This window comes from Odocoileus virginianus, chromosome X, assembly GCF_023699985.2.
Source record: "Odocoileus virginianus isolate 20LAN1187 ecotype Illinois chromosome X, Ovbor_1.2, whole genome shotgun sequence".
NCBI lineage: Eukaryota > Metazoa > Chordata > Mammalia > Artiodactyla > Cervidae > Odocoileus > Odocoileus virginianus.
This window is the reverse complement of record NC_069708.1, coordinates 11,153,364-11,179,035: the sequence shown is the minus strand read 5'-3', so window position 1 is coordinate 11,179,035 and position 25,672 is coordinate 11,153,364. Positions and strand designations below refer to the sequence as shown.

The 25,672-nt window shown below is 39.7% G+C and overlaps 1 protein-coding gene across 2 annotated transcripts in view; it reads right to left on the bottom strand.

Annotated features, from left to right (window-relative positions):
• Positions 1 to 400: 400 nt before the first annotated feature.
• OTC (ornithine transcarbamylase) overlaps positions 401 to 25,672 on the bottom strand; it is a 65,512-nt gene continuing 40,240 nt past the window's right edge. For both annotated transcript variants that reach the window (XM_070462013.1, XM_020913679.2), the window contains 6 exons: positions 18,781 to 18,934; positions 16,657 to 16,779; positions 9,809 to 9,862; positions 9,579 to 9,728; positions 6,895 to 7,032; positions 401 to 574 (listed from right to left, as the gene is read on the bottom strand). In XM_070462013.1, the coding sequence (XP_070318114.1) occupies positions 515 to 574; positions 6,895 to 7,032; positions 9,579 to 9,728; positions 9,809 to 9,862; positions 16,657 to 16,779; positions 18,781 to 18,934 (679 nt within the window). In that variant the 3' untranslated portion in view covers positions 401 to 514. The remainder of the gene's footprint in view (positions 575 to 6,894; positions 7,033 to 9,578; positions 9,729 to 9,808; positions 9,863 to 16,656; positions 16,780 to 18,780; positions 18,935 to 25,672) is intronic.

The following is a 25,672-nucleotide window of genomic DNA, read 5'->3' as shown; positions in this document are numbered from 1 at the left end:
TGTCTGTCTACCCCATTTGCCTGCAAATTGTGTTACATCAGCAAGATGGATCATTTGGCTTCCTTGTTGGTCCTAGGGGATATGAGCACAGCCCACAGGTCTGCCAGCAGCTGACTTCCTGGTAAATGTTTACTTATAAATTAGCGTGGGTGATAATTTATTAGAGCAATAAGCATAGATTACTTTTAATGGCATAGGCATTATGTGTTATGAACGCAGTATTTTATGTTTAGTTGAAGCAAATGTATATGATTATTAATATCATACCCAAATGTAACTCAGAAATTGTGAATTAGAAAGTTTAAACCAAGTTAAGCCACATGTTCCAGTGCATCAGTACTGAAATTAGGAGCTTCAGGAAGGTTTCACAGTGGCAAAGCAATATCATACCATTCACCTATAGCATGTGTTAGAATTTGTTTATTTCTGTGATTTGTTCTCTTCTCCTTCCCTCATAAACTGACTTATTCTGTTCCTGAAGAACATGGTTTCTCTCTTGAGAAGCATCAGCACATCAAAACTTCGGCTTCTGGAGCTGAGGCAAATAATCTGTCAGCAGGGACACCATGACAGCCTGGAATGACACACAGACAAAGAGAAAGGAAGAAATGGGTAAACATTAGCAAGATTCTGCTTAGGGACCTATGGAAGAGGATCCGGGTTACAGCTTTGAAGGCCTATGGCAGACATGTTTTCCTAAGGAAATGATAAGGGGTCACCTCCAAACTAATGCTTATTTTTATTAAGGGAGCTCATGAGGGATCATGCTGACCCAAATATATACACAAACACCATGCTTTTTTTAGGCCTCATTCCAGGACCAGTGGGGGTGAGAGCCAAAGGGAGGTACCAAGGTGGTAGCCATGATTGGCTTTTCTAGTCACAAGTGAAGCCTACTATTGCCTAGTTGTAGAGAAATAGAATTCCCCCCATCCTTGTGTTTACACTGTGGTTTGGATACTTTTAACCTAGAAAAGTTTAGAATAAATCAGATGCAGATTATTTAGGTTAATGAATAATGTCTTTTTGAATCTGGGTTCTCCTGAAAGAATGTTTATAAGCTAGAGTACAGCTTCCCATCAGGCCATCAGCGGCAAACAGGAATTTTCACTTTTATTCGTCCCAACTTCCAAAATAACAATAGTAATTATATCAGAAACAGTGATGATGACAAATGCTGACTGAGTGCTTACTACGTACCAGACTAAGTGTCTTGCCATCAACATTTGTCGTTATCACTGTTGCTGACATTATCACTGCACTAGGTACTGCAGTAAGGTAGAGAGAAGTGTTTGTAAATTAGCTCGTGTAACACAACAACCTTCTAAGGGAATCTCTGCTATTATCACTTATAGATGAGAAACTCAAGCCTGGAAACAACACAGAACTGGGTTTGGACCCAAGTTTCTCTGACTCCACTCTTAGGAGGTAGTTTTACTGCCTTTCAGGTACTTGCTCTTGCTTCTTTTTTTTTTTTTTGCATTCTTCCTTTTATTTTATTTTTATTGAAATATAATTGCTTTATGATGCTGTATTGGTTTCTGCTGTACAACAAAGGGAATCAGCTCTGAGTATACATATATCCCCTCCCTCTTGAGCTTCCCTCCCACATCCTCGCCAATCCCATCCTTCTAGGTCATCACAGAGCACCAAGCTGAGCTCCCTGTGCTTTATAGCAATTTCCCACTAGCCATGTATTTTACACACGGTGTACATATGTGTGTATATATGTCAGTGCTACTTTCTCAGTTCATCCACCCTCTTTTCCCTGTGTCCACAAGTCTGTTCTCTACATCTGCATCTCTATTCCTGTCATGCAAATAGGTTCATCAGTACCATGTTTCTAGATTCCATATAGATGCATTCATATATGATGCTTGTTTTTCTTTAACTTACTTCACTTTGTATAACAGGCTCTGGGTTTATCCACATCACTACAAATGACTCAGATTCATTCTTTTTATGTCTGAGTGCTGTTGCTTTTTGTCCGGACTATGTAATATCCTTTTCTACTGTGGGAGGTAGGAAGAGAAATGAAATACAGACGAGGAGACTGAAGCACAGGTATTTCCTGAGTGGTGGCAGTGAGGCGTGGATCTGTACCTGCCTGTACTATTCCTTGACCACCATTTTCATGTGAATAAACTGGACTTAGAGAAGTTATGATACTTTCCCAAGACCACACAGAGAGCCAGAATTTTAACTTGATTTCCAAAGCCCATGTTCGAGAACCAAACAGTATTCTGTATTGCCTTCAGTCTACAAAAATATATTGAGCACATATCATGGTAGGGAGAGGACAGGTAACAAATAAAAAATAAAATATCAAGGAGTGATAAATGTCATTAGAAAATTACAAAAAAAAAAAAAAACAGGATAAAGGAGGTCGGGGAACCACTTAGGGTGGACAGGGAAAATCTTGTTAAAGACTGACATTTAAAGTTGAGATCTGAATGACAAGAAGAAGACAGAAAGGTCAAACACTAGGATAAGAACATCTTCCAGTAAAATATTTTAAGCTTTTTTATGGGTTCCTGGGGTCACCTCTTAGGTTTGGTTTTGTTTTTAATGGTCATAGCATATGTCAAATTTATTTTCAAATATTAAATCTTAGAAAGTTAATTATGAGTAGAGCTGCTGCCAGATTTAGTTAGATACAGACATATATATATACATACGTACATAAGTAGGCATTTCAGGTCAACAACAATTTTTCTTAAACTGCAAGTATGTTCCAAATATTACATAGGACATGTCTATTGGTGGTGGTGTTTGGTCCCTAAGTTGTGTCCGACTCTTGCAACCCCATGGACTGCAGCCTGCCAGGCTCCCTCTGTTCATGGGGTTTTCCAGGCAAGAATACTGGAGTGGGTTGCTATTTCCTTCTCCAGGGGATCTTCCCTACCCAGGTATCGAACCTAGGTCTCCTGCATTGCAGGCAGATTCGTTACTGATTGAGCTATGAAGAAAGCCCTTAGAACATGTCTATCCTAAACAATTATTTATTGTCTTAATAAATTGTCTAAACACCACACCACATTTGAAACTCCAAAGTAGCTGGGTATCCTGTATTTTATCTGGCACCCCTCACTTGGAGAGAAGAGATGGTAAAATACTGTGAACTACATTCGCAATGGTGTTGTATATCTAAAGGTCATCCTGATAGTAGTACTTTGAAGAGGCAGATTTTTTGCAGGGTCCCTTTAGGTTTCTTGAGCTCCACAGTAAAATTTGTAGGCAGAGGAAGAAACCCACCTCACGTTTCGTGAGTCCTGTAGCCTTAGTAATTATTGAAAAATATAAAAGCAAGCTTTGTGGTGAGGAGAGGGGGTGTGTGTGTGTGTTGTTTTCTTTCTTTCTTTCTTTTTTTTTTTACAAAGAGATCCAAAGGCCTGTGCACTATGGAGAGAATGATGTGATTACCAGAGTGTTCTGAAAAGCACTGCTGGAAATCTCCCAGTATGAAGGCCTTAAAAAGCTAGTATGAGTGCTGAATGAGTACACGTTTGCTTTAAAAACGTTATATGCTTTTAGAACAAGCCCTTCACCTATTTAGTTATTACATTAGTCATTATGGGGGCCTCAGAACTTGAGGCTGGATTGTGTCTCTCCTTCCTTCTTCTATCCTGACTGTAAATGAAACTGTGTGTGTGGAAATCCCCCTTCAGACAGTAGTGCTGCCCAGTAGGACTTTCTGTCATGATGGAAACATTCCCTGTCTATGCTGTCAAATACAAATAGTGTAGCCACCAGCCCTATGTGACTATTGAACACTTAAAATGTGGTTAGTATGTCTGAGGAATTGAATCTTATATTTTATTATCTTTTAGTTCATTTTTGTTGTTGGGTTGCTCAGTTGTGTTTGACTCTTTGCAACCCCATGAACTGTAGCCCGCCAGTCTCCTCTGTCCATGGAATTCTCCAGACAAGAATACTGGAGTGGGGTGCCATTTCCTTCTCCAGTTAGTTAGCTGAAGTCTAAATTTAGATAGCCACTAGTGGCTACTGTGTTGGATAGGGAGATTCTAGAGGAAAACAGGTATTGTATCTTTAGAACATTCCAGAAGAATCTAGCAGAGCAGTGTTGAGCCTAAATGCCATTCTAAATAAGCCATCTAAGAATAATTTCTTTGCCTATAAAATAGGAATTTATACTAGATAATCTGTAAGGTCTCATCCCACTTGAAAATGCCATGCTTCTATGAATTGTACAGACTGTGCAGAGACTGAACAATATTCTTTTTTTTTTTTTAATCTGCAGTGCCTGGCAGAGAACCCGGCACACAGTAGATGCTCAGTATATGGTTGCTGAAATGAACTTAACTCAGTGGAACATCCACATCATCCGGTTTGGAGACATAAAGAGGACAGCATGTGTGTCACCAACCCCCTTCCAGAATCCATGTTGGGTATCACTAGTTATATCACTCTTTCCTTCCGAGACCACAGGCAGGCTTAGAAGCTTCTGAACATAGGACTCCATGTAGCCTGCTGATGAGATTGAGGACCTAAGATTAAAAGCCATTTGCCATCTAGATAGCTCAACCTACTTATTTTATGTGGAAAGAAACTGAGACCCAGAGAGGTCACGCTTATCCAAAATAATATGGCTAACTAGTATCAAAGACAGTTACAGAATTCAACTCTTCTCACTCCCAGTCAAGCATTCTTTCGATTTTAGATTCTTTACTTTCATTTTAATATGGCCGTGCATCTTGTTTTTTTTAAAAAATATATTTACCCACTAGGGGAAGTGGATACCTCAGGAACGTGGGAGATGGAGAGAGGGTGGTAGGACTTAGATGGTGGAAAATGGGTGAGCATAAGACTTCACTGTGAATATGTATGTATATATGTGTGTGTGTGTGTGTGTGTGTGTATAATATATATACACACAAGTGCATAATAAGCTCTTTAAAAATTCAGAAGCACAGAGCATCTTCATAATTATATTTTAGAAAATTTAGTTCCCCCTCCGGCCCCTGAATTTCTACAAAAGAATCTATTTTAACAGATTTGGGTTGATCTATCTTTGTCATTGCCGTCATCTTCTGATAAAGAGTAGAGCTTGAGGAAAATTCGTTGCTATGTTTCTTCCTGGGGTATATGGTTGGAGAGCTCACATTTTATTTTTTGGCATCTGGATCTTTGCTATTCAAAATGTGGTCTGAAGGAGAGCGGCATCTTCATTACCTGGTTGCTTATCAAAAATGCTGAATCTTGGGCCACATCTCAGACCAAATCCAAATTTCCACTTAACAAGTCCCTAGGTGATTCAGATGGATCAAATGGATTCAAATGGATCAAAAGCTTTAGAGGCACTGGTCTAAATGACATGATAATTGCCATTTTGGCCAAAGTTAGTGTCCTGACGCTATAAGCTGAAAGGTACAGTAAGAAAAAAAAAGTCATTCCTCTTATTAGATATGACAAACTTGGGCCTGATATACCACTTTTCATTGCAAAGGGAGTCATGTGTGTGTGTGAAAGTCACTCAGTCGTGTCCGACACTTTGCAACCCCATGAACTATAGCCTACCAGGCTCCTCTGTCCATGGAATTATCCAGGCAAGAATACTAGAGTGGGTAACCGTTCCCTTCTCCAAGGGATCTTCCCAACCCAGGTCTCCTGTATTGCAGGCGGATTCTTTACCATCTGAGCCAGCAGGGAAGCCATCCTGGAGCTCAAATCTCTGCTGGTCACTGCATTAGATCAACAATGAAGATGATAGTGGTGATGATAATTACAATAACAATATTTACAGTGTATTAGATAACATGCTAAATGTTTTGTATATGTGCGTGCTCAGTCATGTCTGAATCTTTGCAATCCCCTGTAGTGTGGCCTGCCAGGCTCCTCTGTCTATGGGATTTCCCAGGTAAGAATACTGGAGCCAGTTGCCATTTTCTCCTCCATGAAAGCTATAATGGATTATCTGGCATTTAGTTTCCAGGATACTAGGTACCAGGCTATGGGAAGCTGTGTCAGTTGTGTTTTGGTTATCAAAGAAGCACAGTGTTGTTGGGCAGTTTTCCTGCCTCTGCTTCTAAATATGTGATATATAAGAATGAATTGTTCTGGGAAGTGCCTAATGTCTTTTAACAAATTTCTTTTTATTTCTCTACCTGAAGTAGACTTTTTTTGTTTTCCAGTAAGACCCTAACTGATATAGTAATGGAGATCAGTTAAATCACCAAGAACTAAAAAATGGTGGTACTAAATTATGGCACTGGAGTGTTCCATTTTCCAGAGAAAAACATGGTATTTGAGATATTGTAAAGCAGAGATGTGAGGTTAATGTTTCCAAGAATAGTGGTGGTGAAGATGAAACTAGTGGCATTTTGTTAAAGGGACTAATAATTTTTAATATTAGTCTTGCTGCAATTTTGGTAATGTTCTATACCTAAGAACAAACATTTCTCTACTGTTTAAAGCCAGTAGAGAACCAAACAATTACCAAGGCAATGATAGAAGGGAAGAAAGAGAGGAGGAAGGAAATAAGATTTTTTTGAATGCCCATTTTGTGCCAGGCACTGAATTAGGGGCTTCTGTAAACATTAACAAGGGGATTATAAAATTATTGTGTAAGAATTATACAACCTATCATGGTTGACAGGCAATGGTGGCTAGTGTTCAGGCTGATCAACAATGGTAAGAATTTTTACTAAAATAGATATATTTACGTGGGGGTCAGTCTTACTCCATTAGAAACACACTACATGCTTTAAGTACCAATGATCTATTGTGAACTTTATGAAAAAAAAAATAGATAACATATGAGCAAGTAATGTATGTGGGTAATACCAGCTGCTTATTGTTTACCAAAAGGCGTGAATGACCAAGTTGGGGCCACACAGAGAACTCCCCATCCTCCAATCCCCATTTCTTGCTTACCATGATTGTCCACTTTCTGTTTTCAGCCTCTGGGAATACAAGAGATCGTGGAGAATAAAACACTTCATCATCCACTTCTTCTGGTTTTCTGGGCAAGCAGTGTAAAAATGTCCAGTCAGGGGCAGCAACTTTAGCAGTCTACAGAAGAGATGGAGATAAGACTGTGTTTTGACTCTTATATGTAGCTATCACATTTGTCTTCTTCAGAGTCAGCGTCTCTGACCTGGAGTCAAGTGAAGTCACTCAGTCGTGTCCGACTCTTTTGTGACCCCCATGGACTGTAGCCTGCCAGGCTCCTCTGTCCATGGGATTTCCCAGGCAAGGATACTGGAGGGGGTTGCCATTTCCTTCTCCAGGGGATCTTTCTGATCCAGGGATCGAACCCAGGTCTCCCACATTGTAGGCAGACTTTTTACAGTCTGAGCCACAGAGAAGCTCAAAGGTCCATGCAAAGGGAGAGATAAAGGGGCAGACTGAGGATTTCAGCTCACGGCACCCAGCAGAAATGTATATGATACTTCCAGCTGATGAAACTTTCTAGTCATTTTTTTAATTTGGAAGATCACCACTCCAAATAAAACCACTAATTCAGTTTTCTAGTACTCTGTCTAGTGAGATAGTGGACCTTTCAATAAAGAATTCTACTAGGGTAAGATGCGGATGAGAGCAAAAATCACCAATTACCATCCCAATGTATTGGGTTCGCCAAAAAGTTCATATGGGTTTTTCCATAAGATGGTACAGAAAAACCGAAATTAAAAATTTGGCCAACTCAGTATATTAAAGGTTGCCTTTACATGATTGTATTGTACTTTTTAACCTGTCTCCAAATTATGGTTTTTAGCACTTGAAGTGAATTTAATTACTGGTTAAAACAATGTTGAAAAAGAGCTCTGAGATAGGAGTGCATTAAACAGGATTATGGGCACAGGTGATTCGTTCTTCATGTAAATGTTCTAACAATTTTAATTTTCTCTAACAGTTAATTCCTAAAAATTACATTTTCCCATCCAGTTTCATTGTTCACTTACAGATTCAAAACTACATTCCCTCATAAATTCTTCCCTCAAAATTACTGCCTTTGTGCTAAACCTTTTCTGTTTTGTTAAAAAAAAACAATAGAAAATGGGAAAAGAATATGATATGATATAATATGAAAGAATATGATAGCAGTTTATAGAAAAACATATAGAAATGGCCAATAAACAAAGATGTTTAACTTCATCAGTAATCAGAGAAACACAAATTTTAAAAAGCATGAGATACAGATTTTTTAAAATTACAAATGTAAATAGCAAATAAGAAATAAAGACAATGTGGAAGTTATAAATTGTCAATTCTTTTTGGATGGGCAGTTTACCAGCATTTCTCATATTTTAAAAAATATATACTACTTCACCCAGAAATTCTTCTCCCTAAAAGAATTCTATTCTCTATAATACCTGCACAAAGGAATATATATATTAAGGATCTTCATTGCAGCATTGTTTGTAATTGGGATAGTTGGAAATAGCCTAATTTTTTGACAGGAAACAGATAAAATAAGGCCCACTCATACTTTGGAATTCTATGCAGTCATTAAAAAGAAGGAAAAATATCTAAATGAATGGACAAAAAAATCTAAGATTTGTTAAGTGGAAAAAGTTAGTCAGAATAATATGTCTAATCTACCATTTATGATAAAGCATTAGAGGTGTAGGGGTGTGTGTGTGGGTGTGTATAGGAATATGTAAATACACAGAAAAGGTCTGCAAAGAGACACATCAAATTGTTAAACAGTGGCTTCCTCTGGGAATAGTCACTGTTAAGGGGCTAGGGCAAATACAAATACATTTTCATTTTATTTTTCTAACTTTATTCTATTGTCATGTATAAATAAGGGGCTTGTATTTATATTTTAAATATTTTATCAATAAAACATCTATTGCAATTGCTTAATCCCTTTCTCCACCAAACAAAAGAGTTGCTCTGCAGACAGAATCCCAATGTACACCTGACTTTTAGGATATTCCTGCAGAACAGTGGTTCTCAATGCTTGACCCTGGGGCAGCAGCATTGCACCACCTGGGAACTTGGCAGAAATGCAAATTCTTGGGTCCCACTCCTGACCTACTGATTTAGAATCCCTGGAGAAGTGGGGTCCTGCCAGCTGTGTATTAACAACTCCAGTCAATTCTCAGTCACGCTCAAGGTTGACAAGCCATGCTTCAGAACTTAATGAAAGGCATCAGAATAGATGGAATTCCCCTGGGAGTGCCCTGGAGGCAGTTAGCAAAACTAAACTGGACTTAAAGAGTCCTTGGAAAATAGAGGCAAGGGCTAGCCCCAAGTACAGAACTATGGGGCTTTTCTTAGAGCAGAAATCAAAAGAAACTGCTTGCAACAGAAGTCGCCTAGTATATCTAAACAGATCATCAAGCATTCTGATGCCTCTGCTGTTGCAAGAGGGAAAGGCTTGCTTCTGTCTTCTGCCTGGGTTTCAATTCCTTCATCCTGGACAAAAGTGTCTTTCCAAAGGGCAGAGCTCATCTTCAGGAGGAGAGAAATCACTGGGGGATACAGTCAGCGTGTCCTTGATAGGGAAGGAAAGGACGGTCTGCTCTCTCACAAGTGATTGAGTGATTAGCTGATTCTGGCCTTTATGAATGGGATTAATGAACCTTCAGAGAGACATCAATTTGTACCTTCATTGTAACCTGGTAACCTTGGAAAGCCTGGAGCCGCTTTTTCTTCTCCTCTTCTTGTCCCATGCTTATCCAAGTGTCTGTAATTAATACATTGCCTCCACAAGCTGCTTCCAATGGATCATTTGTCAGCGACAGCTTGGTACCGTTCTGGCATACACAAGCAAGCTGGTTAAAGAACTTCACAAGACAGGGAAAGACAAAGACACCTTTAGATATAAGGAGCGTACCTCCTTGGCATACTGCTCCGCCAACTTGGTTATACTGGGATCCGGCTCATAACCCTGCAGGGGAAAGAATTAACTGTTATTTGGTGGGGTTTTTTTTTAAGTTATATATGCCTTCTTATATATGCATCACTTTCAACAAATCTCCTGCGCTCTTTCCTGTTTCTGCTTTAAGTCGTAGCCCAACCTACTGAACATGCCTACTCCCCATGTTCAGTAGAATATGATGTTGACATCTAGAATTTCAAAGCTTAAGAGTGCTTTTGGGAATTTAAAAAGGTAATCAGTTGCCCCATTTTGCTTTGATTATTTTTGACCTCTTTAGTCCTAAAGATAAACAGGGTGTGGTGCTTTCCAGCTCTTGGTAGCACCTTTTCTTGTTCCTCTAATAGTTTAAGAGGATTGTATACATAAGTCTACAACTTACTGCTTTTTTGTCTCAGAGTCTTTCTACAAGCTATTTTTTTTTTAATGCTTTTGTTTTCCTTTGGTCTGAAATGCTTTTTCCCACCCACTCCATGTGGATTAATGCTTTCAGGTCTCAATGCTCTCAGCTCAAATGTTTCCTCCTCAGAGAAACCTTCCCTCAGCGTCTCAGCTAAATACTAAGAGCCCACGCACACATCTTAGTCTCACCAGCCAGTGTTCTGCAGGCAGGGAGCTGGCTTTGAAATGGCCTTTGCATAGCAAATATACTGTTTTTGCTGAAATCTATGTGTTTGGGTTCGTTTGGTGAGGGCAGGGTCAGGACTTGAGTGAGGCACTTACTCACTGGCAGTCGTGCAAACATGAATTTTGCACCCTAGGTTCCTTGCTTGCTCGCTCTGGTCTCAAATCTAGGTGAGGGGGTGCTGTGGGAACTGCTGAAGTCCCTCCAACTCTTTTAGACCCCACAGGTAGCCTGTCTGCCTCCATCCTCAACCTCCAATCTGCGCTGTACACAGCAGCAAGAATTATCTCCGAAGCCTTCAATGTTTACCACTTGTTCTATAAGTCGAAGCTGATTAAGGGTATCAAGGCTCCCTGCCGACATCTCTTGCTTCTGTCTCTTTTAATTTTTCTCAACATCTTGCTGCAGGAAAGCCAATCTCATTGTCATACTTGTACACGTCTTGCCCTTTGCTGCTGTCACAGCCTTTCGCCCTTGAACACTTCCCCCTCTGTCCCCTCCTGGGCGTCTTTATTGGAACATGTCAGCTCCTCCTTTGTCAAAACCCTGGGCCAGCCCCACCTCCAGACCCTCCAAGTGGAAGGCTCGTCAGTCGAAACACCACCATTATTCTCAGCTTCCCCATCCTTCTCATTTTCCTCAATTCTTAGAATTGATTTATGTCTCATTTTTATAAACTCTCAGTAGGCCACAGTGATGGGTGTGGTATGCCACCCAGATCGCCTTCATGAATAATGGACTTGTGCTTCAGCTGCTGCGCATGCGCTGGAAGATGGCTTTCAGCCGTCAGCCCTAGTTGGGCATTGGCGTAGCTGCAGAGAGCTGACACACCCAAGGTCGCACACCCTTCCAAGGTCACCTGCATTCAGGGACTGATTGACAGGGGGACATGAAAACCTGACTCCCTCCTCCCAACCTGCGACAACCCTAAATGGCCATCTCAGATCTAGAATTCTCTATCAGGTCAGCTGAGGCTGCTCTTGGGCCTGCATTGCAGTTTGACTTCTGTTTCCTTCCCCTCCCTTCTCAAGGGCACGCTGTCATCAACAACCTGCAGGCTAAACTCTGTCTCAAGAGTCTGTTTCTCAGGAAACTCAGCCCACAACAGGGATGGTCAGGTTTATTCATTGGAAATTGTGTTTATTTACGTGTGTTTATCTATCATGGTTCCTTCTCTCAATAAAAAAATTCTTGAGGATAGAAGCTATCAGATGGTGATGATTCCTGCAGGTCTTTTCGGAGCTTTATCACCCTTAATAGCCATAAATTCTGGAGCTTTGTTTATTGATATTTGGGAAAGGTAATTAATAAAGGCTTGCTAATTTAGTAACTCATGTTGTGACCATTCACACTGGTAAACATAAATGAAGAGGCTTGGCTCTTACCCCAGGTACCTCCTGCCCTGAAAATTCAGCCTTCCCTCTGGAAAGCAGGTTTTATACTTCCAAGTATAATCATTCTTAGGAAAGGAATCAATAAGTACTTAGAGAATCAACAGAGTGGTTTGGAAATTACAAAATCACCCAACCTTGCATGCATTGGGCCATGACTGAGAATACAAAGAGGAATTCTTTACTCACAGCTAAGCTTTCAGTACTAAATCACTCATTAGCTTTGACATAAATCTTAAAACCAGATGAAGGTGATTAACAGACCCAGTTCAGTCTAAATACTCACTTAGAACAATGTTAAAATCATTACCATCAATAGTTTATGGAACAACTTTACAATCCAGGACAAAATTATGTATTCTCAAACATGTAAGTTATTCTTGGTTAAAGGATGGGGAACCTGCTAGCTTTGTCTTTAAAGGAAATGGGTCTACTTATAAATTGATGGAGCACCTTCTATACGTCAGACTTTCCAGAAGACTTTTAAAAACTTACTCCCACCCAGATTTAACCAGGTTTTAGTACTTGTTATCATTTAAATGAGTTTTTGCATGAGAACAATACTGAAATTACTCTGTAACATTGGAATTTTTTCCCTTTGATGATAAGAAAACATCTTGGACGTGCAATAAAATGTTTAAATCATGTATTTTTCCAACAGAATAAAACCTTTCCAAAAACACCTTATAGCAGGGAACAATCATTGTGAATATATATTTTATCTGTAAAATTGTTTGTATTAATATAGAGCCCTTCCTCAGACTAGATTTGCAGCAAGAGTGTGCCAAGTTTTCCCATAAAATGAAGAACTACCTTATTCACATGTCAGTTTTTGCTGAACGAGAGAGAATTCTCTCTTATAAGAGTTAGCTCTCTGAGTCCCCAAAGTTTACTGTATATAACAGGATGGCACCCTATGCTGCCTACCTGGCATTTCTTCCATGGCAAGTGTATTAGGTAGAAGAATGTCTTCCAAACATTTATTCCACACCAGAACCTCAGAATGTGGCCTTTTAAAAATATATTTATTTATTTGTCTGTGTCGGGTCTTAGTTGCATGCTCAGGATCTTAGTTTCAGTATGTGAGATCTTTTATTGCAGGCCACAGTCTCTATAGTTGTGGTGTGCAGGCTCCAGAGCATGTGGGCTCACTAGTAGAGGCTTATTTGCTCCGAGGCATGTGGGATCTTAGTTCCCTGACCAGGGATCGAACCCACGTACCCTGCACTGCTAGGTGGATTCATAACCACTGGACCACCAGGAAAGTCCTAGAATGTGACCTTTTTTTAGAAGTAGGGTCTTTGCAAATGTACGTAGTTAAAAGGAGGTCATACTGGGCTCCAAAATCACTGCAGATGGTGACTGCAGCCATGAAATTAAAAGACGCTTATTCTTTGGAAGAAAAGCTATGACCAACCTAGACAGCGTATTAAAAAGTAGAGACTTTACTTTGCCAACAAAGGTCCATCTAGTCAAAGCTATGGTTTTTCCAGTAGTCATGCATGGATGTGAGAGTTGGACCAAAAAGAAAGCTGAACATCAAAGAATTAATGCTTTTTAACTGTGGTGTTAGAGAAGACCTCTTGAGAGTCCCTTCGACTGCAAGGAGATCCAACCAGTCCATCCTAAAGGAAATCAGTCCTGAATATTCATTGGAAGGACTGATGCTGAAGCTGAAACTCCAATACTTTGGCCACCTGATGCAAAGATCTGACTTATTGGAAAAGACCCTGATGCTGGGAAAGATTGAAGGCGGAAGGAGAAGGGGACAGCTGAGGATGAAATGATTGGATGGCATCACTGACTCGATGGACATGAGTTTGTGTAAGCTCTGGGTGTTGGCGATAGACAGGGAGGCCTGGTGTGCTGCAGTCCATGTGGTTGCAAAGAGTCGGACACAACTGAGCAACTAAACTGAACTGATACTGGATTAGGGTTGGTCTAAGTTAATATAACTGCTATGCTATCCTCATAAGAAGAGGAACATGTGGACAGAGAAAATGGGCCTAAAGGAATGATGGAGTCAGAGGCTGGAGTGATGCAGCCACAAGGAAAGGAATGCCTGAAGTTACCTGAAGTGGGAAAGAGACAAGGACGGATCCTCCCCTAGAGGCATTGTGAGTTGTGTGTATGTGTGGTGGTGGTGGGGTGTGGTCCTGCCAACACTTGGATTTTGGACTTCTAGCCTCCAGAGCTGTGAGAGAATACATTTCTGTTGTTTTAAGCCACCCAGTATGTGGGAATTTGTTATGGCAGAACTGGGAGACTAAGGCAGCAGGGTACATTGACTCGAACTGGTTCAGCAAGAACACAAGGGGAAAGGATTTTCTTTTGCCTTGTTTGTTGCATTTGGTTTTGGCAAGATGCAGCAGACAATGCTGGTGCTCTACCCAGAGGCCCTCAGAGGACCCCGATCTACATCTTTTGCCCCCTCTCCCCTTTTCAGTGTGCTTTTAAATATACTTATTTATTTTTAGTTTTGGCTGTGCTGGGTCTTCATTGCTGCACCAGGGCTTTCTCTAGTTGCCATGAGTGGGGGCTACTCCCTAGTTGCGGTGTTCAGGCTTCTAGAGCATGGGCTTCAGTAGTTGCAGTTTGTGGGCTTAGTTGCTCAATGGCATGTGGATCTTCCCTGACCAGGGATCGAACCTGTGTCCTCTGTATTGGCAGGCAGATTCCTAACCACTGGACCACCAGGGAAGTCCCCATCAGTGTGCTTTTAATACCTAACATTCAGCTCTTCTTTAGGAGATGGCCCTCTGACTCCCCAGCTGTTCTTCCTGCCAAAGTGGGAAGCTGCTATATTGGGCACAGAGAGCTCATCCTGGTGCTCTGTGACAACCTAGAGGGGTGGGATGGGGTGAGGGGTGAGGTTCAGGAGGGAGGGGAGCATATGTGTGCTTGTGGCTGATTCACATTGTTGTATGGCAGAAGCCAGCCCATATTGTAAAGCAATTATCTTCCAATTATATATAAAAAAAAGAATCCAAAGATAAAATCTGAAACTAGTAAAAAACAAAGAAAAAAAGTGCCAGAGGATTCACCACCCACCTCTCCACACTGCCCTTGACCAATGACTGGTTCCAAGGATAAAAGCCCATCCTCCCTGTCTCAGGTTGGGACAACACTGGGGCATAACCTCCACTCCAAAGCTCGCCTGTTGGATCAGCCTGAAGCACTGTGCCTGACATGGCATTTGGGTGACCAGATCACTCTAGTTTGCCTGCGGCCTTCCTGGTTTTAGCACTAATAGTCCCATGTCCCTAGAAATCCCTTAGTCAATCTTAAACTCAAGAAGCAGAAGCAGAGAGTGAGTTTCAGGCCTCACACACTCACCTCTGAATGTCTTAGGTTATCAGAGTGAACTATGGCAGTGACCACTGAGATAACAGCAAACACATGCTCAGCCAGAAACACATTGGTGCACAATATTATAAATCATCGTCCTTTAATGGAAAGGTCAATTCTGTCCTTTGTTTCTGCAATGGCTTCTATTTAGGGGCATTTTCCTTCCAAAAGATTCCTGATCAGAAATCATAACTAATAAGAAACGTAACAAAGAAAAGAATTTAGTAGAGATGGGTTATGTAAAAGGTTCTGTGGGAATCGCTCAGAACTGGTTTGTGTATGAGTCACTTGTAGGATTAGTTTTTATCCTCTAAAAGGCCTACACGTTCTGTATGAGGCTAGGAGTATCTTTTTTTAAATTTTTTTGAAGTTTAGTTGATTTACAATGTGTTAATTTCTGCTACACAGCAAGGAGACTCCATTATATATAAAAAGAACATACATACATATATGTAAACATATAATGTATATATTCTTTTCCATTCTGGTTTATCACAGGGTAGCAAATATATTTCCCTGTGCTGGACAGTAGGACCTTATTGTGTAGCCATCCTATATATACTAGTTTGCATCTATTAATCCTATACTCGAAGCTGGGAGTATTGTAACATAGGGCATCTCTTAGGAGGATCTGCACTTTTTTATTTTAGTGTATTTATTTATGGACTTATGTAATTATGTACATAGAACATTTACATGTTAAGAAATTTAAACCATATAAAAGGATATATTGCAGAAATAAAGTCTCCCTCCTACCTTTAACCTTGAACCTCCCAGCTTCACTTCTCACAGACAACAATTATTACTAGTTTCTTCTATATCAAAAGGGTTACTTTGGACCTATAAAAGAAGGCATGTTCCTGTTCCCATACATCCTGTGAGAGATTTACAGCAGGATAGGAAGTAGGGTAGGTCAGCTTCACAGCCAGGATTCAGATTTAAAAGGCTGAAGGACCCTTGGATTTGAGTTTTGAAACACTAAGCTGATGCAGACGCCATCACTGTGTCCTTCACATTAGATTGAATTTTTTTTTCACCAAGCTGTAATATTCGAACAATGACAGCATCTTCCCCATGCCTGGAGATTTCTAGGCTGTCTGGATTTCATTATTTTCTTCAGCCTTTGTGGTAGCAATACACAAGAAAGCCAGTCATCATAATGGCTGGTTTCAGGGCATTCAAAGGGATAATTCAGACATGCTTTTAACACAGAAACTCACAAGATGAAAGGCATCAGCCAAGATTATCTCTTTTCGTAGAGATGGGAAATTGGACACTCAAGAGGCCAGATAGCTGTAATAGTAGGGACAGCAACGTAACCTAAATTTTGTGGCCTCAACTGTGCTCTCCTTGAATGGAAGAGAGGTTTGTTTTTCACTAGGTAACTGTATCTGGGAATGATTTCAAAGGGGGGTTAGTTTAAAGGCGGAAAGTTTCCCTACCTTTGGGGTAGCCACCTGAAGGTGCATCCCAAATTTCGCCGCACTCATCATGATGGAGTGCAGGATGTTGTTCCCATCCCCAATCCAGCTGAGGGTAAGGCCTTTCAGAAAGCTGTAGTGTTCCTGAAAGGCAAGGGATGGAAGAAATTACACCCAGGAGAAAATCCACTTCTGTGAAACAATTATTAGGGTTACTATAAAAGAAACAGTCCACATCTCAATTTTAAATGCTTTGTTGGAATGAAAAAACTACTTTTTTTTTGCATTATACAGAGCAATTTGATAACATAAAGGTACAATCACCAAAAAGAAGTCCTGATCACCAAAAAATATCCTAATATCTTAAGCCAAGACATCATATGAACATATGAAGACTCATATTTTCATATATCGCAAATCTGAATCTTTGTTGCATTTGTTCTTTCATTCAACAAATTGAGAACCATCCATGTCCAGACACTGTCCTTGGCCCTGGAGATATAACAATGAACAAAGGAGACAAAAACCTCTGCCTTTATGAAGCTTATACTTGTTGGAATAAGAGAGGGGAAATACAATGCACCTAGAACAATATAGCATGGATATTGAGAATGTTCCTGTTTATATAGCTGAAAAACCATTAATATACTTGATTTCTTATGGATATTGACATGGACAGTTAAAGTATGAACACATGCTTGGAAATCATAAATACAAACCCCAGGATAAAATGTCTTTGAGGGGTTGGAGGAAATGGGATCAAAGACAGTTACACAGCAGACTTCAAATCTACCTGTAATATTTTTTGGCCACGCTGCATGGGATTGCAGGATCTTAGTTCCCTGACCAGGGATTGAACCTGCACCCCCTGCAGTGAAACCCTGGAGTCTTAACCACCAGACCACCAGGAAAGTCCCTGTAATATTTTACTTAAAAACAAAAAATTCTAAAGGAAGATTTGCCAAAACTGCATAATGGGCACATGAGTGTTTGTTTTACTTTTCTTGAAGTGTCTGTAGGTTTCATATATTGTATACATTTATATATTTACAAACGTAAAGAGATTTAAATGTAAGTGTAAAGATTTTAAGATTTTTAAAAGAGAAAGGCTAACTAATTTGAAGATCACAAATTAGTTAAGTGGTTAAGCTAGGATATAAATCCAGGTCCATCTGATTTAAATTCCATGCTCTTAACAAGCTGCTATTTATTCATTCAACTCCTACTTTGAGCATGTCTGTTATGAAGGCATTGCACCAGGTCCTGCAGGGGACAATATGATGAATAGAACATTTCACTGTCCCTCATGAATATATAAACTAGAAATGATGAAACCCCAGCAAGAAGCATTACATTATCTGGCATATATGTAAAGCCATACCTACAAATAGCTGCTTGGTGTCTAACATAGTATATCCTCTCTGCATTCATCTTATCTTCATCACCAAAGAGATTCATTTTGAGTTTAACCTCACATTTACATGTGTGTAGCATATTCAAATGAGGAGCAAGGTGGGCTTGTCCGGTTGCCCTGTCTCCCAGAATAGTTCATAGATGCAGTAACCATGGTTGTTAGGATTCCCAGTGGCAAGACTATGTTGATTAGCTTTGGCAAACCCAACAGGATGAATCTTTCAAAGTTATTCAGGTTCATAATTTGAAGGGACATGGCTAAATCTGCACCTCCATTCTATGAATTCTGCATGCTCTTAACTCCAGTCTTAAGCAGTTTATTAAAATAATAGCAAACGGCCTTTTTCTCGGAAAGTGATTTAGTAATTGGCCATTTTGAATATTCAAAGCACTCTCCATCAGTCTTCACTCCCAAATCACAGAACCTGACATATTATGCATGACATAAAGATGTTTCCATTTTCTGGGCTCCAGCACTCCCTGTTCATCCACTGTGTTAAGTAAATATGGCACCCAAAAAGCAAAGGTTTGAGAACTGAAGTGTCTTCTAATCTGTTTTCAGTAATGCCCTATCTTCCTTGGATATCAAGTTGTACACATATGCTATGCATCTCTGCCAAGATGTTATTTGAAAACAAAACACCAATACCACAATTTAAATGCTTCCATTTAGAGCTACTTAGGAATTATTTATTGATTTTGCTCTTGTGTGAGGCAAAGAAGTAAGCCAACCTGGAGCGTGAGGTAATCAGCCAGGATCTGGACAGGGTGGTACAAATCCGACAACCCATTGACAATTGGAATGGATGCTTCTTTAGCCAGGATGTCCAGATCTGATTGTTTGTACACTCGCGCCAGCACGGCATCTGTCATGCTAGACAACACACTGTGGCAAACCAAGAAAAGATCATCCAAGTTGATTAGGCTTAATAATTCCTTCTTAATTTAGGATCTTAAAGAGTCATAAGAAGTGCTAATACATGAGAATTTTTACTGTTACAACTACATATCAACATGACAGGTTTAAAAGCTAATGATAAATATGTAGTCATTACAGAAGCCAGATGTTGTTCCCCTGATGTCTTAGCCAGTGACCCCTGATTTTGGTATTTTTTGTGGTGCTAAGAAGCCAATTGTGGGCCCGTCAATTGTAATGATGAACTATAATTGATATATGGCAGTTGGTAAAGTTGAAAGGGACAAGACCAAAGACAAGATATATAGAGAAAAGTTAATAAACTGGATTGTGGCATTTGGGATGGGGGACATCACCCCTCAAGTATGCAATTTCACTATAAAATGGAAAGTAGCAGTGTGGCAACTGTGGAGGTGCACACACAGATTGTTTTTCAAGAGAGAACCTTCTGGATGGAGTGACATTAGCTGACAGCCCCCAGCTGCTGCACCTTTGGTATCTGCCACAGCATTTCTGCCAAAGCCACACCCTCCCCAGCTTGTTCCCACCAAGGGCCAAGCACAGTGGGGTCCCCAGAGCTGGGCCATTCTGCCTGACGGGGGACATCTCTGTTGGGCAGCGAAGATGGATATAATTATTCTAATTTTATCGCTGAAGAACCTGAAACACAAAGAAGTTTAGTAACTTGCCCCAGCTCACACAGCTAATTACATTGGAAGAACTCATCTTCAAACCAAAGTCAGTTTAATTTCGAAAATCCATGTTCTTACCATTATAATACATTGCCTCAAATATGCAGATGATAAAAACCTGGAATGAGGATCTGGGATCCAGAGCTTAAGTTTTCTCCATGTGTCAGAGTGATGGTGGTCCCTCAGCTAAAGTTTTAGCCTTACAAAAATAACAGGGATGGCTTTTTGTTTAAAATCTTGCTTTTTTCACTATTATGTCTTATTTCTTATTAAAGGGAAACCCCACAGCAGAGGCTTCTAATCATTTCAGTTTTAAGGAACTCTTTACAATGGCAAAAAAGGGAAAACTTCTCATGATAGTAGTTTTATTAAATATAGAGTCATTATTATAAGGTATCCTTATATCTTATAAGTTAGTTATTATAAGTTAGTCTTATAATAAGTTATTATTATAAGTTAAACTTTGTAATTTTGACTCTCTAACTTATTAGCTGTGTGACCTTGAACATGTTATTTAATTTCTCTATAACTTGGTTTCTTCATCTGTAAAGCCATAATAACAGTATTTATCTCATTGTAGTGTTGTGAGGGTTATATGAGATAATCTATATAAGATGCATAGTATGGTGCCTTGTTCGTGGTGAAAGATCAAAAAGTAGTTGATGATATTACCATGTCAAAAGAAAATGTATAAAAACTAAAGCTAGTATGTATTTAGTAAGTATTTCATGGATTTATATTTAAATCATCGTATATTTGGAAAATTAATCCTTTTTATATGTCTGAGCGACAGACTGGTTCCAAATCAGGAAAAGAGTATGTCAAGGCTGTATATTGTCACCCTGCTTATTTAACTTATATGCAGAGTACATCATACGAAATGCAGGGCTGGATGAAGCACAAGCTGGAATCAAGATTGCTGGGAGAAATATCAATAACCTCAGATGTGCAGATGACACCACCCTTATGGCAGAAAGCAAAGAACTAAAGAGCCTCTTGGTGAAAGTAAAAGAGGAGAGTGAAAAGGTTGGCTTAAAACTCAACATTCAGAAAACTAAGATTATGGCATCCCGTCCCATCACTTCATGGCAAATAGATGGGGAAACAATGGAAACAGTGACAGACTTTCTTTTCTTGGGCTCCAAAATCACTGCGGATGGTGACTGCAGCCATGAAATTAAAAGACGCTTACTCCTTGGAAGAAAAGCTATGACCAACCTAGACAGCATATTAAAAAGCAGAGACATTACTTTGCCAACAAAGGTCCATCTAGTCAAAGTTACGGTTTTTCCAGTGGTCATGTATGGACGTGAGAGTTGGACTATAAAGAAAGCTGAGCACCAAAGAATGGATGCTTTTGAACTGTGGTGTCAGAGAAGACTCTTGCAAGTCCCTTGGACTGCAAGGAGATCCAACCAGTCCATCCTAAAGGAAATCAGTCTTGAATATTCATTGGAAGGACTGATGCTGAAGCTGAAGCTCCAATACTTTGGCCACCTGATGCAAAGAGCTGACTCATTTGAAAAGACCCTGATGCTGGGAAAGATTGAAGGTGGGAGGAGAAGGGGATGACAGAGGATGAGAGAGCTGGATGGCATCACCAACTCAATGGACATGAGTTTGTGTAAGCTCCGGGAGTTGGTGATGGATAGGGAGGCCTGGTGTGCTGCAGTCCATGAGGTCATAAAGAGCTGGACACAACTGAATGACTGAACTGAACTAATACGTCCAAGACATTATTTACTCAGTCCATAGAAAACTGTTAGTGCTTATAAAATTCAAGCACCACTAAAAAAATTCCTTTCTCACAGGGATTAGACAATCAAAGATTAAAAATCATATTCCTGCAACATTTTCTAGACTTGGATTTATTTTTTCAGCTGAGATGTGTGGCATGTGGAATCCTGGTTTCCCGACCAGAGATGGAACCCATGACCCCTGCAGTGGAAGTGCAGAGTCCTAACCACTGTAAGTCCTTGGACTCATTTTTTTTTTTCATGTTTTCATAATTTCTCATACCCATAGCTTCCAGATTTTCAGATTTTATGGATCAGCAAAATTTCTCAAGCCATATGGCAATCAACATAAGATTTCTAACTTTTTGTTTAGAAAACTAAGGACATGAGAAACAAACAAATAAACATATAAAATATGTTAATATCTTCATTTAGTAAAAGAAGACATTTTAACAACAAAAAAATGTGTGAATTACTTAATCTCAAGAATCATCCTTGAGCTTGAATTAATTTTGCTTTTTGAAATTGAGTCTATTGTCTTTATTTTCTCATTTTAAAACTTCTGATGAAAAATTCGTATGGCAGGGCATCAGGGGAGGGGGTCAAGACTTGGAAACCAGTGCTCTGAGCTGTCTAAGCACATTGTACATTGCAGTTTGAAAGAGGTGACAGAAAGAGCCACTTTAGAGTTTCTCCTGTGAAACAGGTGATATTTGATTGTTGACTATGGTCAGGATCTTTAATTTTTGCTGCATATGAAAGTCATCCAGAGAATTTCTTATACTCTTGAGGCCCAGGCCATAATCTCTATCAATTTTGTCAGAAAAATATAAACTCTAGAGGTGTGACCTACTGACCAGTATTTTTTAAGGCTTTCCAGGAAATTCCAGTTTGCAGCCAAGGTTAAGAACCAAAGCTGGAACCTCACTGCTCAAATAAACAGTATCAGCATCTAACCTGGGGCTTATTAGAACTGCATAATTGCAGGCCCCACCCTGAATCAAAATCTGTATTTTAACATGGTTTCCAGGTGATTCATTTGCATATTAAAGTTTGAGATTTCTTATAAAGAGGAAATTGATGCCACCATATTTTCAAAAGTACCATCCATTCTTTTCTTTGAAACCTAACCAGTCTCACCCCACTCCACAGAAATCAAGAGATCAAGAGATGGCAGCCCACAATGGCAGAGGACTTTGTCCACAATCTCATTGGCAGAGAATGCTTTCTAGTTCAGTTGAGAGAGAAAAGCATCTCAAATCCTGAAAAATGAATCATTTACTCTCTTCCATTAAGGCCTCCATCTTTAGAGTAACCACCTACCTTGATCAATCTCATGCCCTTAGGCAATGTTTCCCAAATTTAGGTTATATTAGAACTAAGTGAATAATAAACCACAGAGGTCCAAGCTCCTGAAATAGAGTAGACTGGGTCTTTGTACTTTTACCAAGTACCCCAAGTAACTCAGATAACCTTCCAAAGTTTTTGAACCACAGTCCTAAGACTGGGTCTTTGTACTTTTACCAAGTACCCCAAGTAACTCAGATAACCTTCCAAAGTTTTTGAACCACAGTCCTAAGACATAGGCTACTATATTAAAAGAATTTTAGATCTTCTCCCCTTTTTTCAAGATCACAGTACAAATTTCCTTCACAGTACAGATATACTGACATTTCATACTACAGAATACAGGTTTTTTAACTCTACATTGGGGAAATTATTTAGATTGTGGTAGATATCCCAATAAGGTCTATAATTATAAATAATTATCATTTTCCTTTTTCAGAAGAATTGGTTAATTTAATGGTAGTTAAAATGCTATGAGAGAGCAGTAGAGGGGTGTTTGACCCCAAAGGACATCTTTAAATATGCATCACTTCCCTCAGTGTGTAGAGATCGGATTAAAAAAAATCTGGATTAGCAGATTGCCCTTGACCTTCTGGAATCTCCCAGTCAGAAAAACGGATCTGACTTCCATTGTAGCCTCTCAGATAGTTGTAGGGAGCTAGTACTGTGGGCTGCCAACCTCTTGGTTCATGAACTCTACAATGCCCTGTTTTGTAAATGTTATCTTAATCTCATAGTTGAGAAAACCAAGGCTTTTGAAAGCCTTGAAGTAATTACAGCAAGGTTAGGAAAGATTGAAGAAAGATGAGGCTGACAAAGGGAAACACTGGGAGAGCAATTAGAGAAGTCAGTGCCCTATACGCTTGAAATTTTCAAGAATATTGAAAAAGGGCAGTTACTGTTCCCCGCCTTGAACAATCCCAAGAGTTCTGGAAGCAAAGAAGCCAACAGGCAAGCAGGTATTTACTTGCCCTGTTTATAACATGGACTTCGTATCCCTGGGACCTTTATGGTATAGTCTCATAGAATAGTGACTGGTCTGCTTTTTGAGGTTGCCCAACACCTCCTAGAACAGAGGTTCTTGACCTTGGCTGCACACTAGTATCACCTATGAAGCTGTATAAATGCTGATGCCATATTCAGCCCTTTGGAAGTTTAAACCAGAAGCTGTGGTGGGGGATTCACATCCATATTTGTGAAACTCTCCAAGTTAGTCCAATCTACAGACAAGGCTGAGAACCATTGTCCTAGAAAACAGAGATAGTGAGGAGGTGGTAGGAGAGTGGGATACTCTGCTTCTGGGTGGAACAGTGGATCAGTGTAGAGGAGGAAAGTCTTGGTAGTGGCTGAACTCTCAGACTTTAAGAAAAGTAAGAGATAACAACACAATATGTTACGCTGGAAAGAATAAGATCTCATACACATAAAAGAAGTACAGCTGACCCTTGAACAACGTGGGTTTGAACTACAGAGGTCCACTTGTAAGTGCATCTTTTCAACAGTAAATACTAGAATATAGTACATGGTTGGTTGGTGGACTGTAAGTTATATGTGGATTAACTCCTGTGTTGTTCAAGGGTCTGCTGTATTTTCCTTTCAGGTCAGTCACTACCAAGAGCAGTGCCATGGAAGTGGCAGTAGCTATAACCTTTTCTCCCCTCAACATTTGTAAGCATCCCTAGTGCCCAAATTTGGGTCTTAATATTGTGCTAGACCTAAAAAAGGAACCACAAACCAGAGGCTAGTTAATTCCATGTCCTTCGGCAGGATAAAATCAGTATAGTCTGTAACACCCTGTTGTTGCTAGGAAGCCAAAGATATTTTTAAAATAGCAGGGGCAGTGCTGAAAGGAAAAAGGACCAGCTTAACTGTTTGTCAAGTTGTAAGCATTTGTAGCAAAAGTCATTAAGTAAAGCAAGCTGTGCTTATAAAAAGGCCATGAAGCTCATAAGAAAAGAGTGAATATAAAGAAAATTTACAAAAATATAATTGTTATGTCAAAGAAGGATGACTATTACCATTATATTTAAATGTATTTACGCAAGTAAGTAGGAAAATGCTTATATGTAATTGTATAGATACAGATAGATATTTTGTGGGGTTTTGTTAAGTATATTTCTGTTCATAAAGTATAGATAGCTGTCATTTTTAGTGTGTGTAAACCACAAATTATTAAGACAACTTAGAAGTCAAATTGTCCCAGAAATAGTAGAAGCTATCACATGAATGGAAAAGCCCCATCAGCATTTGTGGTCTTACATGAAGTGATGTAGAAGAAGAATCCTGCAGCTAACTAGCACCTGTTGTCATACACAATTTCCAATTAGAAAGATGATGCAACCACTTATTCCAAAATAAATATTTAGTTTACTGTCCTGACGAAGAAATCTAAATTTTCAAACTCATTTTCCTGTCACTCTGGGAGTGAAACCTCTTGGTGACCCAACTAATTATAAAACAATGCCAATCAGAAAGGCATATATTTTAAAATATTGAAACTAGGCCAGGTTAATATAGCATAAAAATATTACAATGAGTCATGTCCTGCCAGAGACTGAAAACAAATAAAAATTGAATGATACCCCATCTTTTAACTTCTTTAATAAATGAGAATTCATATGAAAAGCAGAAGCAAGGATCCTATGGAAGACAGGATAAGCCCCCCTACCCCCACAAGATGTTCTTGTCCTAATACCCAGAACCTATGAGTGTTACCTTACATGACAATGGAAATTTTCCACATGTGATTTAATTAAGGATCTTGAGATGGGGAGATTATCCTGGGCTGGGTCTAATCTAAGGGAGAGGTTCCTTATAAGAGAGCAGCAGGAGAGAGACAACCCTGGTGGTCCAGAGGTTGGGGTTTTGTGCTTCTACTGCAGGGGGCACGGGTTCAATCCCTGGTTGAGGAACTAAGACGCTGTAAGCTGCAC